Source organism: Hyaena hyaena, unplaced genomic scaffold (assembly GCF_003009895.1).
Source record: "Hyaena hyaena isolate Hyena2069 unplaced genomic scaffold, ASM300989v1 scaffold_474, whole genome shotgun sequence".
In the NCBI taxonomy this organism is placed as follows: domain Eukaryota; kingdom Metazoa; phylum Chordata; class Mammalia; order Carnivora; family Hyaenidae; genus Hyaena; species Hyaena hyaena.
The window spans coordinates 1,161,402-1,179,865 of record NW_024081104.1 but is presented as its reverse complement, the minus strand read 5'-3'; the positions used below and the strand labels follow the sequence as shown (position 1 = coordinate 1,179,865).

General features: G+C 51.4%; 1 protein-coding gene across 2 annotated transcripts in view; it reads left to right on the top strand.

Annotated features, from left to right (window-relative positions):
• ARHGAP39 (Rho GTPase activating protein 39) overlaps nt 1–18,464 on the top strand; it is a 115,300-nt gene that overhangs the window by 83,489 nt on the left and 13,347 nt on the right. For both annotated transcript variants that reach the window (XM_039254052.1, XM_039254051.1), the window contains exons 4-6: nt 3,341–3,424; nt 10,605–11,958; nt 13,379–13,940. In XM_039254052.1, coding sequence (XP_039109983.1) covers nt 3,341–3,424; nt 10,605–11,958; nt 13,379–13,940 — 2,000 coding nt within the window. The remainder of the gene's footprint in view (nt 1–3,340; nt 3,425–10,604; nt 11,959–13,378; nt 13,941–18,464) is intronic.

The following is an 18,464-nucleotide window of genomic DNA, read 5'->3' as shown; positions in this document are numbered from 1 at the left end:
GCACCACTGCCCTTTGCGCCATGCCAAGCACTTGGAGCACCACTTCCAGCCTCTGTCGTGATGACTTGAGTCTGCTATTGTTGTGCAAAAGCGGCCACAGACAACATAGAAATGAGTGAGCGGGACTGTGTTCCAGTAACATTTTATTTATGGACACTGAAATTTGAATCTCTTCTAATTTTCACATTTTACTCAAAAAAAAAATTTAAATATAAAAGCCATTCTTGGGGCTCCTGGGTTGCTCAGTTGGTTAAGCATCCACCTTCGGCACAGGTCATGATCTCACAGTTTGTGGGTTCGAGCCCCATGTCAGGCTCTGCACTAACAGTGTAGAACCTGCTTGGGATTCTCTGTGTCTGTCTCTGTCTCTCTTTCTCTCTCCCCCTCCCTCTCTTTCTCTCAAAATAAATAAAATACACTTAAAAATTTTTAAATAAAATATAAAAGCCATTGTTAGCTCATAGGTTGTACAAAATAGACAGCAAGCTGGACTTGGCCCAGAGGCTGTAGTTTGCTGACCCCCAACCCAAAGCACATTTCAGGCTTTCCATGTGGCCAACCCAGAGGGCCCTGTGTCATCTGGCTCGAGCTCCCTTCTGTGCCCCCACTCACTGCTCATTGCACCTTAGCATAGAGGCTTCATTTCTGTCCTGGGAGGTACCACGCTCTTCCCCCTTGAGGCCCCTCTGCCTAGTCTCTTGTTTGCCGAGTTCATTGCCCAAACAGCCCCTCCCAGCGCCGGCTCCATGTCTGGGTCCTGCAGCTGTCTGAGGCTCTGGCTCATTCTGTGTTGGCCCCCACGCTGAGTGTGAGCTCTGGGGCAGCAGAAATGTGTCTGCCTCATCCACCTTGTGTCCCTGCCCCAGCCCAGGCCCAGCATGGAGTACGTCGGCAGCAGTCTGGAGGAGAGGTGACAGCCCTGGGCACCGGTGGCTGGAGTTAGAAATGCAAAGGAAAGTGTCAGGGTCCCTGAAGGCCCAGGGAATGGTGACACCATAGAATTCAAAAGGAGGAGGTCTGGTACCTCCAGGAGGTAAAGGTGGAAGACTGGTGTTGGAAAAACTGTGTCGGCTTCGGCTTTGAAGAAAGAACTGTGTGTAAACCTAGCCTGGGCACAAATGACAAAGCCACAATGAACACAGGAACATACAGGGTTGTAGCTGCAACTCTGGCCAATTACCAGGTGCTCCCAGCTCTGCAGGACCTCGGTCATCTTTTGGTGGCCATCCAGGAAGAGGAGAGATGTACCCACTGAGGTAGATAAACATATAGGCATCTTACAGATGTGTTTGTGCATCTCATTCTTCATGTTTGTAGCTTTTTGTTCTGTAGCATGATTACATGTTAGAAAATACCACCAGCATTAGCTATCCATTTATTCAACTTCTAAAATAACATTTTTATGGGCACCTGGGTAGCTGAGTCAGTTAAGTGTCTGACTTTGGCTCAGGTCCTGATCTCGCGGTTTGTGAGTTTGAGCCCTGCATTGGGCTCTGTGCTGACACCTTGGAGCCTGGAACCTGTTTTGGATTCTGCATCTCCCTTTCTCTCTACCCTTCCCCAGCATTAAAAAAAATAAAATAACATTTTTATTAGAGAAGCAATGCACATTAGTTGTAGAAAGTACATATAATTACATAGAAGAAAAATTGTAAAGCCCACTTAACGCTGTACTTTTCTGACATTTACCTTTGCAGTTTTGTTTTTTTAAGTTAGTTATTTTGAGAGAGAGAGTGTGTGTGTGTCTGTGTGTGAGTCAGGGAGAGTCAGAGAGAGAGAATCCCACAGAGGCTCAATGATGTCACTGCAGAACCTTACGGAGGGCTCCATCTCACAAGCCATGAGAACATGACCTGAGCTGAAATCCAGAGTCGGATGCTTAACCAACTGAGGCACCAGGTGCCCTGCTTTGCAGTTTTAAAAATATATAACATTTCCAAAATTGCATTCTGTTTCTCAGTATGAACAGTACTGAGCAAATATGAGTTCCCATTGCTAGACACATGATTTGTTCCCAGTGTACTGGCTAAGTATGAAATTTTTAATTCTTGTTTACTAAATTCTTATATATGTTTAGGTCAGTATTTGTACTTTCTGCTGCATTCCAGAATCTGTGTTGTTCTCTACCAGTGCAGTACTGGTTTAATTATTTATCTTTATAATCTCCTAATACACAGATACACGTCTCTCATATCATGCAATGTATACCTATCATACAACATTACACTCTCCCTAATACTTTTGGTAGTTTTTCCATTGATTCCTTTACTTTTTCTAAGTTCACAACTAATGACAATTTTATCTCTTTCAAATATTTAAATCTCTTCCTCTTTTTTTTTTTTTTCTTATTGCACTGACTAGCATTTCTAAAAGTATGACATACTGGTGATGAGAGTACATGTTCTCATTCTGACTTTAATGAGTATGCTTTCAGCCTTTTAGTACTAAATATTATGAAGGCCTTGAGTTAATATGGATATTTTTGATCAAGTTAAGTAAATTTTCTTTTACTTCTGTGTTACAGAGACTTTAAATCATAACTAGACATTAATTTGACCAACTTGTCTTTGAACGTCTCGCAGTATAATCACCCACTAATTTATTTCCCAGATAATGAGTGCCTGTTTTGCTCCACCTCCCCACTCTTAAGAAGCTTATTATCCCCATGAGGGTATTTCTAACCCTGCTTCCTTCTTAGGTCATCTGGTCAAAGCCTCACTAACCCCACCACTGTAGCCTTACAGTAGAAACCCCGGTTCCAAGTCATCTAAGCTCCTAAAATCCAAGATGGAGCAGCTGAAGTCTTATCTGTGCCCCAGCTTCTGGACGGGGCCACAGCAGAGCTGTCCCTGCTGGAGGGAAGGTGGGTCTCCAGTCCATTTTGTCCAGGCCATGTACAGTGAGGGGGCCTTAGGGTAGAGGAAATATCCATTTGACCCGGTGAAGGGGATGGCTTTGTGGGCTGGGCACTGGGGTATTCCTGAGAAACTAAAAGAATGACTCTTAACATTCTTAAAAGGGAAAGGTTTTTTTTTGTTTGTTTTGTTTTGTTTTAATGTTTATTTATTTTTGAGAGACAGAGAGAGACAGAGCATGAGCAGAGAACGGGCAGAAAGGGAGACACAGAATCTGAAGCAGGCTCCAGGCTCTGAGCTGGCAGCACAGAGCCCGATGTGGGGCTTGAACTCATGGACCACGAGATCATGACTCAAGCTGAAGTCGGAGGCTTAACCAACTGAGCCACCCAGGCACCCCTGAAAGGTTTATTATTTTAAATGTACCCTATTTTTAAATTATTGCACTTATGCTCATGTCTTTTTTTCATTTTGTTGTGTTTCAGTTCTTCACCACCGGGAGTGTTCCTTGAGAAGGACTATGAGATTTACCGGGATTATAATGTGGATGGACAACTACTACACTACAGGTAGAACCCACTGTCTCACACTTGACCCTGTCTCCTGACCCAAGGGTGGTTTTCCTGGCAGCTCTTAAGTGAGCTGGAGAAGAATCTGGCTCAACAAAAAGCAACGAGCTGGATGTATACAGCACGTGGGGCCCTGTACCAGCCAGAGGAACATGAGGAGAAGCTGTTGGGGCCTTTTGGAGTGGCCCCCAGGCTCATGTGGCAGCTTTCAGGAAGCTGGAAGAAGCTTGTCACTGCCCAGTTTGGAGAGCCATGGAGCCCATTGCTCTTAGCAGAGGAGTGACTCCCTGGGGGCCCCTGAGCATGTGCTCTCCCCCAGAGCCCCAGACCATGCATCTCACAGCGCTTCCCCAGGCCAAGTCAGGAAGATTAGGGTTAATCATAGAGAAGGAAGTGGACATTGATTGGTCTCTCTTGGTCGTGGGTTGGCCTTGCAGGGTATTGGAAGGTTCTAGAGATGACCCTTAGGACCCAAGGGCACAGCATCTGTCAGGCTGGGCAAGGGCCATCCTCGGCCAACTCATAGCTCCACGTGGGGTTCTGTACCTCTGGGCGGCCTAGATGCCCTCAGCACAGACCACCAGGAGTGATACCAGTGTTAGTGAGAAATTTGAAGACCTTAGAGGCCTTTGGTGGTTTGTTCAGACATTTTGAAAATCAGTCTTGGAAGTGCTATCTGGGTTTGTTGATAGGGCATGGAATCTGAGCCCGTGTGGGCTCACCAGCATGGGTGTGTGACCATGGGTGGGTTTATAGCCCACGTCCTCCTCAGGAAAGCAGGGTGCAGATGGCTGACTTGGTAGGCCCGCAGTGCACCTGTCAGGGCAGGTCCTCAGACTTGGTGCTTCCTATGCATCGAGCACTGTTCTAGTGGGCTGCCTGTCAAAGCCCCCCACACCCTACAGGGTATGTGTGCCTACCTGGGCTTTGGTGGCCCACTGCTGCCCTGGCCCAGCTGTCCTAGGTGCCACCTGAGCTGGGTACGGGTATACAACTGGGTATAACAGTTTGTAGTTTTAGGAATGGAGGCACTCACCCAGCCAGAATGAGAAGAATGGGAAACTAATGTTTATGGACAGACTGGGGAAGAGACCGCCTGCCCCACCGCACTGAGCAGGGTCTGTGAGCAGGAGAGAAAGCAGGACGGAGCCTCTCCGGGGTGGCGTGTGCTGCCCACCAAGCTTGTATGCTGGTCTGGGCTCTGAGCAGGGCAGGGACAAAGAGGGGATGCCTGGTAGGCCTTCAGCCTGGGCACAGAGGGGCACCTGAAGGGTTACGGGGCAGTTGGAGGGCTGTGTAGTTCAGGTTGCCTTTCAAACAGGACAGAATGGTTTCTTGTCTGCAGGGGCATGACCACGGCTCTGTGAGGCTCACTCACCAACTTTGGTGCAGAGCTGCAGGCATTTTGCACACGTGGTAGCCACTTCCTAAGGAGGTGGTAGCAGAGTAATTCCTGTGGCTTTGGTCTTGTGCCGCGCCCTCCTGTCTTCTGCACGGAGCTGTGGAGGACTGCCCTGGGCTGACTGGAGCCATCTCTTCCTGCTCCTGCCCTTCCAACACCTCTTTCCGCCCCGACTGCCTGCCTTCAGCATTTTCGGTGCCATGCAAGGGTATCCTCCTCCTCCTATGGTTTGAAAGCATCACTCAGCAGCCAGATCAAGTGATCGTCCCATTTCATCTAGAGACAGGTGGTGACTCTCCGCCTGGGTCCCCTGTCTCCACCCTAGCAAAGTTGATGGGATATTAGGGCACGGGTGAGGACAGTCTTCCTGGGTTTGGGAAGACATAAGGGATAGGTCTGAGGGCAGGCCAGGGAGGTTAGTCTGGGTAGAAAGGGTGTCCACAGTCCGTGGGGCCTTCTGGCCACTCAGTGGTGGGGGCAGAGAACATAAGTAGACAACAGGGCCTGGAAACTGGTTGTCGGGCTTCAGAGAGGGCTCCCAAACGAAGGACAGACCAGTCGGGGGACAGATGGGTAAGTGAGTGTGGGGCTATGAAAATGCTTGGCCCGAAGATGAGAGGTGAAGCTGCCTGCACAGTGAAGCCTGTTGGAGGTAGGCCCCTCGTGGCTGGTGGGCTACTACTGTCCATGACTGAGGGCCATCTCTGGGCCCTGGAGGCCCATTTTCCCAACTGTGACTTGGAGTCCATGACTCAGCTGCCTGCATGGGCCTCAGGCCTGCATTGACAGTCGAAGGAGAGACTTCAGTAGGGGTGCTCCACACATACATACGCTGCGGTGGTGGGCTCTGCCCTCAGCCCCGGGGGCATTGTCTGCATGGTAGAGGGCAAGGCCAGGGGTCTGCCTTTCTCCTGACTAGATAGAAATGCTCTTAGAGCCTGAAACAGATCTGTCCTTTGACCAGCAGACCTCTCATGTGTTCTTTCCTATAGCACAATCTTTTTTTTTTTTTAATTTTTTTTTAACGTTTATTTTTGAGAGAGAGAGAAACAGAATGTGAGCAGGGAAGGGGCAGAGAGAGAAGGAGACACACAATCTGAAGGAAGCTCCAGGCTCTAAGCTGTTAGCACAGAGCCTGACGCGGGGCTAGAACTCACAAACTGTGAGATCATGACCTGAGCTGAAGTCGGATGCTTAACCGACTGAGCCACCCAGGTGCCCCATCCTACAGCAGGATCTTGATGGCCCATGACTGACAGGCCACACCATGCCTCCTCGGGCCACAGCCCTCAGCACCCTTTTCCAGACAAGGATCTTTCTTAACCTTGTAGCCCCTGAGGGGAGCCCGGCACCAGGGATGGGTCACTACCTGCTAAGTGGTGAAAAAAAGTACAAAGATAATGCTTTACGCTCGCTGAGTGTTTCTTATATGTCAGTACTGAGCTAGGGGCTTTATCACATCCACATTATGTTACTTAATTCTCATAAGAACCAATGAGGACTCTGAGTCAGTGATGATAAGTGATGTTCCCAAGCCTCACAACCAGGGAGCAGCAGGCCCAAGTCTAGTCCCAGATCTCTGGATTCCAAAGCCAGCAACCAGGCGCAGAGTTCCCAGGAACGGGAGCCTGCATCCCGAGTCCTGCTACTGTGTGACTTCTCCTCGGGACAGTGACGCCGAGCTGCTGGGCATTACTGTCAACTGGTGGGGTCAGTTCCTAGCTCTGCTGAGTGGGCCGTGTACCTGGTACCTGCCTCCAGCTCACAGACCCTCACATTCTGTCACGTCACTGTCCCTCATTCTCCAAGACCTGCCTCACCCACCCCGTAACTGGTTGTCATGGTCTTGTCCAGAAAAGTCCAGCAGCAGTCAGAGGACAGAAGCAGAGGAGGCAAACCATACAGCTGGTTTAAGACACTTGGGAATTTCACTTTTGGAGCGGTAGATTAACTTCTCTGAGACCAGCCTGTACACAGAGAACAAAATAGAAAAAATTGCCCTAAAGTCTTCAGAGATTTACTAAGGCATGAGGACTTGAGGGCTGAGGAGGGATCAGTGCAACCCAGCACACATAAGGTACCGCCTCTCCCCCAGGACAGTTGAGAAGCCATGCCAACCTTTGAGTGGTCCATGGCTCCAAATGTCAGCATCAGAGTGCACAAAAAAGAGGCCTAGTTAACATTCCACGTGGACTCCTGAAAGGCTACCCCCAGGTAGACCAGCCCTCAAACCTAAACCTAAATTCCAGTCAGTTCTGTCCCACATGGGATTCAGGTTGTCTGCCCTTTCCCCAGCTGCTTGTCAGAAACAAAAATAAATCCAGAGCCTCAAATTATCTCTACAGTTTTTCATACATAGTCCCCAGGATATCAGTCTAAAATTGTCTATATAGAAAATTGTAAAGAATTAACCAAAAAACTCCTAGAATTGATAAGTGATTATGGCAAGTTTCCAGGATACAAAGTAAGTGTCCAAAAGTCAATTTCTTTCCTATATACTAGCAATGAATAAGTGGAATTTAAAATTAATACCATTTACATAAAAATGAAATGCATAGATGTAAATCTAACAAGATATGTACAAAATCTGTATGAGGAAAACTGCAAAATTCTAATGAAAGAAATAAAAAAAGAATTAAATGGAGAGATATACTATGTTAATGGACAGGAAGAGTCAATATTGTCAAAATGACAGTTCTTCCCAGCTTTATCTATAGATTCAGTGCAACCTTAATCAAAACTCCAGCCAGATATTTTGTGGATGTCAACAAATTGATTCTAAAACTTATGTGGAAAGGCAAAAGATCCAGAATACCCAACACAGCATTCAAATAGAACAAAGTTGGAGGACCAATACTATTTGATTTCAAGACTTACTATAAAGCTGTCCTAATGAAGACTGTGTGGTATTGGCAAAGAATAGACAAATAGGTCAGCATAACAAAATAGAGAGCCAAGAAATAAACCCACAAAAATATAGTCAGCTGATTTTGATAATGGGGAAAAGTCAATTCAGTGAAGCAAGTGTGGTCTTTCGACAAACGGAGCTAGAACAACTGAATGTCCACATATAAGAAAATGAATCTAGACACAGATTTTATACCCTGTACAAAAGTTAGCTCGAAATGGATCACACCACTAAATGTAAAACTCAGAACTTACTCATAGAAGATGACATAGGAGAAAACTTAGATGATTTTTGGTATGGTGGTGATTTTTAGATACAATATCAAAGGCACCATCCATGAAAGAAATAATTGATACACTGGACTTCATTAACATTAAAATTTTCTGCTCTGCAAAAGATAGTGTCAGAGAGTGAGAAGACAAGTCACAGCCTGGAACAATATTTGCAAAAGCTACCCATGATAAAGGACTGTTATTTAAAATACACAAATAACGGGGCGCCTGGGTGGCTTAGTCGGTTAAGCGTCCGACTTTCGCTTAGGTCATGATCTCGCGGTTCGTGGGTTCGAGCCCCGCGTCGGGCTCTGTGCTGACTGCCGGCTCAGAGCCTGGAGCCTGTTTCAATCTGTGACTCCCTCTCTCCCTGACCCTCCCCTGCTCACGCTGTCTCTCTCTCTCTCTCCTAGAAATAAATAAAACATTAAAAAAAAAAATTAAAATACACAAATAACTATTAAAACCCAACAGTAAGGAAATAAACAACCAGAATTTAAAATGGGCCAGTGGGGTGCCTGGGTGGCTCAGTCGGTTAAGCATCTGACTTTTGATTTCAGCTCAGATCACAATCCCGGGTTTGTGAGATTAAGCCCTTCATCGGACTCTGTGCTGACAATGTGGACCCTTCTTTGGATTCTCTCTCTCTCCCTTTCTCTGCCCCTCCCCTGCTTACACTTTTTTTCTCTCTCTCTCTCCCTCTCTCAAAAATAAATACTTAAAAAATAAATAAATTGGGCCAGAGGCCTTCACAAACACCTTATCAAAGAAGATAAACAGATGGCAGATAAGCATGGAAAAGATGCTCCACATCATATGTTATCTGGGAAATGCAAATTAAGACACCGAGCTCCACCCACACACCTGCTAGAAGGGCCCAAATCCAGAGCATCCAACAGCCCCAGATGCTGGTGAGGACGCGGGGCCACAGGGACGCTCATTCGTGGCTGGTGGAAAGTGGAACGTGGCAGCCACTTTGGAAGACAGTTTGGAGATTTCTTATAAAATTAAACATCTTCTGACCACCTAATCCTGGAGTCATGCTCCTTGCTGAAACCTAAAGGAGATGAAAACTTGTGTCCACATAACAACCTGCACACGGTGTTTATAGCAGCTTCATCCAGAGTCCCCCAAACCCAGGACAGCCCCGGTGTCCTTCAGCAGGTGAATCCGAGTCCCCCAAACCCGGGACAGCCCCGGTGTCCGTCAGCGGGTGAGCCGGAGTCCCCCAGACCCGGGACAGCCCCGGTGTCTGTCAGCAGGTGAGCGGATAAACAACCTGTGGTCCATGTGGACCACGGGATGCTAGTCGGCACTAAGTAGAAATGGGCTGTCGAGCCAGGAAGAGGCAGGAGGGACCCTCGATGCGTGTTCCGAGGTAACAGTAGCCAGTCTGAGAAGGCTACACACGGCATGACACCAAGTCTGCGACATTCTGGAAAAGGCAAAACCGTGGAGACGGTAAAAGATGAGAGGGGGCCAGGGGCTGGGGGGACGGGAGGGACGGTCAGCACAGATTCGGGGCAGTGAAACTGCTCCGTGTGACACTCTGACAGTGGGCACACGTCCTTACACACCTGTCCGAACCCACAGCACGCACGGGCCGAGAGTGAGCCCTGAGGGAAACTGTGGATGCCGGGTGCTGCTGAGGCGTCCCGATCAAGTATCCACGTACGTTCACCGACTGGGACACGGGTACCACTCTGCCGGCGATGTTGACAACTGGGGCGATGGTACACGAGTGGGGGCAGGGGTGCACGTGAGGTCTCTGTGCTGCCCCTCAGTGTTGCTGTGAACCTGAAAGTGCTTTAGAAAGCAGTTTTTTGGTCAGTGCCTAGGTGCCGAATGTTGTGTGTGAGGGCAGATTCAAAGGAGGGGAATGTGGTTGAAAAACAGGACCTGAGATGCTAGGGGGTGATAGGTGGCCCATCACCCCCTAGGAGCACAAGCAGGTGCTGAACCCAGGAGTGAGGCCTACAGAGAAATAACCGTATTGAATCCAGAGTTAGACCTCTGGGAGCCACCCTGGCTGTCTCTTGTAGAAATAGCTCTGTGCCCGGTGCTTGGGTGGGACCAGGGCAGAGACACACACACAGAGGCCCTTGTAGGGAGTGTCATGATGGGCACCAGAGGTGGGGCTGGCCTGGGGGAAGCTGTCTGGACGGGAGAGCCCTCTGGAGGGGAAGGCTGCAGGGCTGTATCAGGAGCTATTTGCGGGGCGCTCCTAGGACAGGAGGGCAGCCACTCTAGGCTGCACTGCCTAGGGATCAGGGCCCCAGCAAGGAAGGGTGCACAGGTCTTTTACAAGGAGACCCCCCCCCCACCAGCAAGTGTCAGGCCCCTGAAGCCTGCAGCTCCCATTTGAGAGGTGAGGAGGACACTGAGAAATGACCAGGCCTCTTGGGTCCTGACCCCAGATATCCATGAGGCCCAGACCAGTAGGTTGTGGGTTCAGGCTGATAGCTGGGCTAGGTTTCCACCTCTCCCCGACAGGTAACCTGGGCCTGTCCCCCCCAGAGCCTCCCCCACATAACCTGTGTCTCACCCCCCCACACCCAGAACCTCCCCCAGGTAACCTGTGCCTGTTCCCCCATCCAGGACCTCCTCACTTCGGTGGAACTCGGGCACCAAGGAGCGCATGCTCATCAAAGTTGCTGACCGGGAGCCCAGCTTCCTCTCCTCCCAGGGCAATGGCTATGCCCTAGACACACAGTCTGGCAGCCGCTCCCGCAGACCATCTGGCGGACAGCACTCGCCCGGCCTGCAGACGTTCGCCCCAGACTCTGATGGCCCCGTCTTCTTCCCTGAACGGAGGCCATCACCCTTCCTGAAGAGGGCCGAGCTGGGGAGCTGCTCCCCGCTGCTGGCCCAGCCACGCAAGCCTACCAGCGACTCACAGCCCTCCTCCCCTCGCTATGCCTATGAGCCCCCCCTCTACGAGGAGCCCCCTGTGGAGTACCAGGCTCCTATCTATGACGAGCCGCCCATGGACGTCCAGTACGAGGCTGGCGGGGGCTACCAGGCCGGCTCACCCCAGAGGTCTCCAGGCCGCAAGCCAGCACCCTTCCCACAGTCACCCAAGCAGGGCTCCACCTCGCCCTACCAGCAGCTGGTGCTGACCCGGCAGAAGTGCCCCGAGCGTTTCTTGAGCCTGGAGTACAGCCCTGCAGGCAAGGAGTACGTACGGCAGCTGGTGTACGTGGAGCAGGCCAGCTCAAGTCCCAAGCTGCGTGCAGGCCCGAGGAACAAGTGTGCACCCAACCCTGGGGGTGGCTCCCTGCCCCTGCAGCCCAGCCCCTGCCTGCTGCGGGATCAACGCCTGGGGGTCTCCTCTGGGGACTACAGCAGCATGGAGGGTCCAGAGCTACGGCACGCCCAGCCACCCATGCAGCTGCCCCAGGCCCAAGATGATGCTATGTCCTGGTCCAGCCAGCAGGACACCATGTCCTCGACAGGCTATTCCCCGGGCACCCGCAAGAGGAAGAGCAGGAACCCCTCTCTGTGCCATGTCCCCAGCGCCTCATCCACTGAAGGCCCAGGGGACCGTGACCTCCTCACTGAGCAGCCCCCAGCTGAGGAGCGGCCCCTGTGTGGGCCCAGCCTGGCCCCAGTGAAACGTGCAGAGGGCAAGACTGGCGAGGCTGAGCCCTTTCTGGCGCAGGCACGGCTGGCCTGGGAGGCGCAGCAGGCCCACTTTCACCTGAAGCAGAGGGGCAGCTGGGACTCCCAGCAGGACGGCTCAGGCTACGAGAGTGACGGGGCGGTGCCTCTGCCCCTGCCCGGGCCCGTGGTGCGCGCCTTCAGTGAGGACGAGGCTCTGGCCCAGCAGGAGGGCAAGCACTGGCAGAGGGGCGCCTTGGAGAGGCTCGCTTTCCCCCAGATCCTGCTGGAGAAGAGCATCTCTGTGCAGACCAACCTGGCGTCACCAGAGCCCTACCTTCACCCCTCACAGGTAGGGAGGTGTGGCCGGGGTCCCCGGGCAGAGGGGGGGCAGGTGGCAGTCCCCAGACAAGCTGCGGCACGCGGTTCCTGACAGCATGGGGACGGGCAGTGCGGCTGCATCGCCTCTGCTGCTGCTGAGGCCTGGCAAGACGCTGTCAAGTCAGCTGGAGGTCAGAGGCCACGCTCCGACTCCGTCCAGGCCAGGAGTGCAGGGAAGGCAGGGGGACAGCTGCCCAAACACTGAGCCCCTGAGCCTCTGTCCTCCCGCTTGTGAAGGGCTCTCAGGTGAGGGGCTGTGCAGGTGGAGAGTCAGGTGCCCTTGCTCAGAGCTCTTCCCCAGTGAGGAGGAAAGGCCAGGTACCTGGTCCAGAGGCCTGGCCTGGCTTGTCCTCCCCTGCTCAGCGCCAGATGCCGGTGTCAGGCCCTCTGAGCCCACGTGTATCTTCCGTCTAGGTCATGTGCTGGAGCTTGATGTTCCAGAATTCTGTGTGGGCCAGTGTCTTAATTCTCACCTCCTCACCGCTGGTATTTCCCACCAGTCTGCTGTATGAAGCCAAGGCTGAGGGTCTGCCTTGACATCTGCCAGAGCCGGCAATGGCCAGAGGGCCTCCCGGTATTGGGCTCCCCACTTCCACCCCCAACCCTGCCAGGGAAGAATGCCTTGGGATACCAGCAGGGCTGCCTTAGTGCCCCTCCAGGCTCGAGAGCTCAGAGCAGCATTTCTGCCTGAGCTGAGAAAAGAAAGGGTGTTACCCCAGTGACACCTCTTACACTTGTGCTGAGGCCATTAGGGAGGCAGGGAGGGGGCTTGGGCAAACCCTCCCTCCCCAGCATCATGGGGACCAGGCCTCCAGTGCAGGCTCCCTTATAGGCCACCCTGCCACTGCACAGCCTCACTCTGCCCATGATCCCATGCAGGGATCTTCGTCGGAAGGGTAAGGCTCTGATGGGGAGGGGCAGGCAGTGTCAGGGACCAACAGTGACATTTATATGTCTCTGTGGAACTTTGCATCTGGGCGTTTCCACATCTTGGCAGGGTTGCCCTTGTCATCTGCTTCTCAACTTAAGAGCCCAGAGAACTAGTAGAAGCCAAACAGCAGTGGCAAGGCCAGCAGGAGGCAGCACCCTTCCACCACCACTGGGGGCAGCATTCCCCAGCTTCTTCCCACCTGGGGCCACAGTCAGCCCAGAAAGCCAAGGAAACACACGTATGGCTTCCTCCCGTCCCCAGATGTGCACTGGACACGACCCCCCAACAACAACCCTTAGTTGCAAGAGTAGGGAACACTTCCCAGAGGCCAAGCCCCTGGGGTAAAGGTTGGAAGAAGGGCCTCTCTGGGTCCCCTCCCCAGCCGTGTGTTTATGAGGTGGGTAGAACAAAATGAGGCACAAGCTCCTCCAGCAGCCTCATGTCCCTCTGCCCTTCCTAGTCCGAGGACCTCGGTTCCTGTGCCCAGTTTGAGAGTAGCCGCCAGGCCCGCAGCGTGATGCCCAGCGCTAGCTGCGTGTTCCCCACCTTCACACTGCGCAAGCCGTCCTCGGAAACTGACATCGAGAACTGGGCCTCCAAGCACTTCAACACACATACCCAGGGCCTCTTCCGGCGGAAGGTGTCCATTGCCAACATGCTGGCCTGGAGTAGTGAGTCCATCAAGAAGCCCATGATTGTGACCAGCGACCGCCACGTGAAGAAGGAGGCTTGTGAGATCTTCAAACTGATCCAGATGTATATGGGTGACCGGCGCGCCAAGGCAGACCCGCTACATGTGGCCCTGGAAATAGCCACCAAGGGCTGGAGCGTGCAAGGCCTGCGGGATGAGCTCTATATCCAGCTGTGCCGGCAGACCACTGAGAACTTCCGCCTCGAGAGCCTGGCTCGCGGCTGGGAGCTCATGGCCATCTGCTTGGCCTTCTTCCCACCCACACCCAAGTTCCACTCCTACCTGGAGGGCTACATTTACCGGCACATGGACCCCGTCAATGACACCAAAGGTAAGACTCAGTGCGCAAGACTCCTTCCCCCACTCCCCAAGCTCTGCCACCGGCTCAGGTAATGGCTGTGGCAAGCACTTCCTGGTCTGCACTGGCAGCAGGTATGTGGAGACAGGCACAGCACCTCCAAGCAGACACACGTGTCCTCTGGGGGTCATGTCCTAGGTTTCCACTGGGATGTGGCATCCTTGGGGAGCCCCTCCTTGGTACTGAAGCCCTGAGAAGAATCACAGGCAATCCTGGAACAGGGTTCCCAGCCACAGGCCAATAGGTCAGAGAGGAGGAGGCTGGATGAGCACTGGCATCCATGTCTCAGCCAGCGGGCATCCGCTCTGCTGAGGCTTCCATAGCTGGTCACTCTGTTTGATGGGAGAACCATCAGTTGGTCCTATGTGTTTACTATGTTTGCTTTCATCCATGCTGTGGCCTGGAGGGATCACCACCCCAGCAGATTTGGGCGTCTGTTGTGGGTGGGAAGAGACTGGAGGGTCCTGGAGCATGGTCGCTCTAGCTCCTGAGAGTAGGGAGGAACATGGTGCCCCAGGCCTGTACTGGCTCAGCTCCAGGCCATCAGGGTACTATGAGCTAACTCGGCCCTGACCCACCCCAAAGAATCAAAGTTCAACCAGCATGGGCAGCCACGTGCTGATGACTGCCTGGGGCCACGTGTGGGGCCACATTCTGCCAAGGGATCCCAAAAGCCATGCATTAGGTTTGTCTGGTCCCAGGCCTGGCCTGCTTGGGAGAGAATTCAGGGTCCTGCCAGCCAGATGATGCCAGTGCAGTTGGTGTAAGTCCTAGGTCAGGCAGAGAGAGCATGCGGGCAGGGCCATAGGCAACAGCTGCACCTGCAGCAAGCTAGCTACCACCCAGACTGTCATGAGTATCCACAAGGCATGGCCCGGAGCTAGCCCATGACACCCATGTGGACATACATGCACACACATGCACTTTCTAGGTCAGATGCCATGGGTTGCTCTTTGGGAGTGACTGTCTACCTTGATCTGGCCAGGGCCTTGCCCCAGCCCGGGCGTGGGGGGCCAGGATGTATGCACGTAGTGGTGGGGGCTGTGGCTGCCAGGGCAGTTGTGGGTCTTAGGGAAGGTGGGTCGAACATAGGCACCATTCAGCACATCAGCCATTTGGCGGCAGATGTTAGAAGCCATGAGATTTTCACTGAAGCATGCAGCTTTAGAAGCAGGGTCACTGAACACAGCAGATGGTCCTGCCCAGGTAGCTCCCCCAACATGCAGAACATGCAGCCTGGTAGGCGGCCTGGGGTGACCTGTGTCTGTCAGTCTTCTCTCGCCTTTCTAGGACCACCTTTCTAGGTGGGCCCCCATTAGCTTTGTGGTTCTCTTCAGCCTATTCCACAGAGGCTTTAAAGGATGTGTCCACTGTTCAACACACTGTTCCTCGGGGCCCAGGAAGGGCTTGCTAAGCGAAAAGGTGAGTGAGCAGTGAACAGACAGAGGCCAGAGGCTCCTGGGGCCACTCCAGCCAGCTAGCTGGGGCTCCTGTGTGGAGCTTGAGCTCTGGGCCCCATGCTGGGCCCACGGGGCCCTCATCCTGTCAGAGGTTTGTGGGCCTTCATCCTAGTGTCTGCACCATGGGGACAGGGCCGGAGTATATGAGGAAATTGGTGGTCAGCCTGGACACCCATGACTTTGACTTTGAACATCCACCCACACTGAGGGAGGCCCAGGTGGTCTCAGAGTGCCATATGGTCTCGGCCCACAGAGGGAGATTGGGTCCCACCAACAGGAGGGACCTTCTGGGCTGTGGGATCTGAACTCATGTGTGACTCAGGGCTGCCGTCCAGCCAGAAACCAGCCCCAGGACCATTCCTAGGTAAGCATCTGCTACGCGCTCTGCTCGGTGCTGAACCAGAGGAGAGGACGTGTACTCCCTCCCCGCTGGCTGCTGCTCAGGAAGGCAGGCACTGTCAGCCAAAGAGGATGCAGCCTGTGCTTTGAGAAAGGAAACTGCAGCCTGTCTTGGGGTCACTGGCAAGGGCAGAACTGAGCCTGGCTCCTGAGTGGTGCTGCACCCTGAACTGTGTTGCCCACCTAGGCCTCAGAAATCTTTGCTTTAATCTGCCAGCACCCATGTGACACCTATGTAGTCACACTGCGAGAGACCAAGGCACCAATGCAGTGAACCCCAGCCCGCATGTCTGCTGACCCCCAGCTTAGCCTTGTCTCCTATGTGGTTGTACCTTTGTGCCGGCCACCAGCAGAGTGCTTTCACCACTCGTCTCCTCAGGGCCTGCCTTGCAGATCTCTCAGCAGATATCACTGATTGCCGCTCTCCCACGTGCTCCACACAGTAGCACCGTGGCGGGGTGCAGACCCTAAGGAGTTTCCTTTACTGTTCATGCACTGAGTAGGACTTAGGGCCTCCAGGTAAAGGTATCAGATTTAACACTTACATTGACTCGGACTCCATCTTCAAGTCCTGCTAAATGAACAGGGAAGGACTTTTTTTAATGGAGGAAAAAAAATTTTCAAGAGAATGTAAAATGTAACAGCCACTGTAGAAAACAGTGTGGCAGTTCCACGAAAATTAAAAATAGAATTACCATAGGATCCATTGATTCCATTTCTGGGTATATACCACAAAGAACTGAAAGCAGAGACATGAACAGACACATACTTGTACATTCAGGTTCATGGCAGTCTATTCACAACAGCCAAGAAGTGGAAACAGCTCAAGTGTTCATCAGTGGATTAATAGATAAGATGTGGTCCATCCATAAAATGCTATATTATTCAGTCTTAAAAAAAGGGGGGGGGGGATTCTGACACATGTACAACATGGATGAAACTTGAGAACAATATACTCTGTGAAATAAGCCAATTCAAAAAAAGATACTGTATGAGTCAACTCAAGAGGTCCCTAGAATATTCAGATTCATAGAAGCAAAGAATGGTGGGTGCCAGGGGCTGGGGGAAGGACAGGTGGAGACTTGTTTAATGCCTACAGAGTTTCCATTTTGAACAGATGAAAAAGTTCTGGAGATGGATGGTGGTGATGGATGTACAACAGTAATATGCACTTAATGCCACTGAACTACACAATTAAAAATGGCTATAATGGTAAATTTTATCTTATGCATATTTCACTGCAATAAAAATAATAAAGCCCACAAGGACAAAGAGCATGAACACTATGTTTTAGAAGCTGAAAAGTACATGAACAAGTGGCAGTAAGCTGACTTGGAAAACCAAGAAATGTGGATCCCAGTCAGACAGTGACAAAGCTAAGAAGCCCAGGCTGGTAGCAAACACTTAAAAGCTCCGCAGTGGATGGAGCCAGCTTCCGGTTTGGAAAAGGCATGGCCTTAAAGCTGAAAACAAAAGGACTAGTTGAAAGTCTGTTTAAGAAATGAAGTAGCTACCATAGGGGTGCCTGGGTGGCTCAGTTGATTAACCCTTTGACTTTGTCTTGGGTCATGATCACACAGTTCATGAGTTCGAGCCCCAGAATGTCCAGGCCTCTGCTGTCAGGCCCTTGGATCCTCTGTCTCCTTCTCTCGCTGCTTCTCCCCAGCTCGTGCATGTGCTCTCTCACAAAAATTTTAAAAAAAAATTTATTTTTAAAGAAAGCAGCTACCATTAGAATAGGTAAGAGCATAGATTTTGGACCCAGAGCATTTGGACTCAAATCCCAGCCACATTTTCAAGATAGGCCATATTCTGAGCTATAAAATAAGTCTCAATAAAAGCTAAAGAAGGTTAATCATATAAGTTGTTCTCTAGTCACAACACAATTAAATTAGCAGTCACTAACACTAAGATATTTGGAAAATCCCTAAATATCTGCAAATTAAAGAGTATATTACTAAACAGCCCAATGGTGAAATAAAAACCTAAGGTGGGCTGGCGCCAGGGTGGCTCAATTGGTTGAGCATCTGACTTTGACTCAGGTCATGATCTCACCGTCTGTGAGTTTGAGCCCTGCGTCAGGCTCTGTGCTTACAGCTCAGAGCCTGGAGTCTGCTTCAAATTCTGTGTCTCCCTTTCTCTCTACCCCTCCCCCACTCAGAGTCTGTCTGTCTCTCAAAAATAAATAAACATTAAAAAAATAAAAAAACCTAAATGGAAATTAGGACGTATTTTGAACTGAAAGAAAATTAAAACAAAACATATATTAATTGTGGGATGCAGCCACAGCCTTTCTTAGAGGGAGATTCATAGCACCGAAATACCTGTATTCTAAAATATCTCAAATCAGGGGCGCCTGGGTGGCTTATTCGGTTAAGCGTCCGACTTTCGCTTAGGTCATGATCTCGCGGTTCATGGGTTCGAGCCCCGCGTCGGGCTCTGTGCTCAGAGCCGGGAGCCTGTTTCAGTCTGTGACTCCCTCTCTCTCTGACCCTCCCCTGCTCACGCTGTCTCTCTCTCTCTCTCTCCTAGAAATAAATAAAACATTAAAAAAATAATAATAAAATAAAATCTCAGATCAGTGACCTCAGTTTCTAGTTTAATTTTTTTTTTTTTTTTAATTAAAAACTCAGGGCTT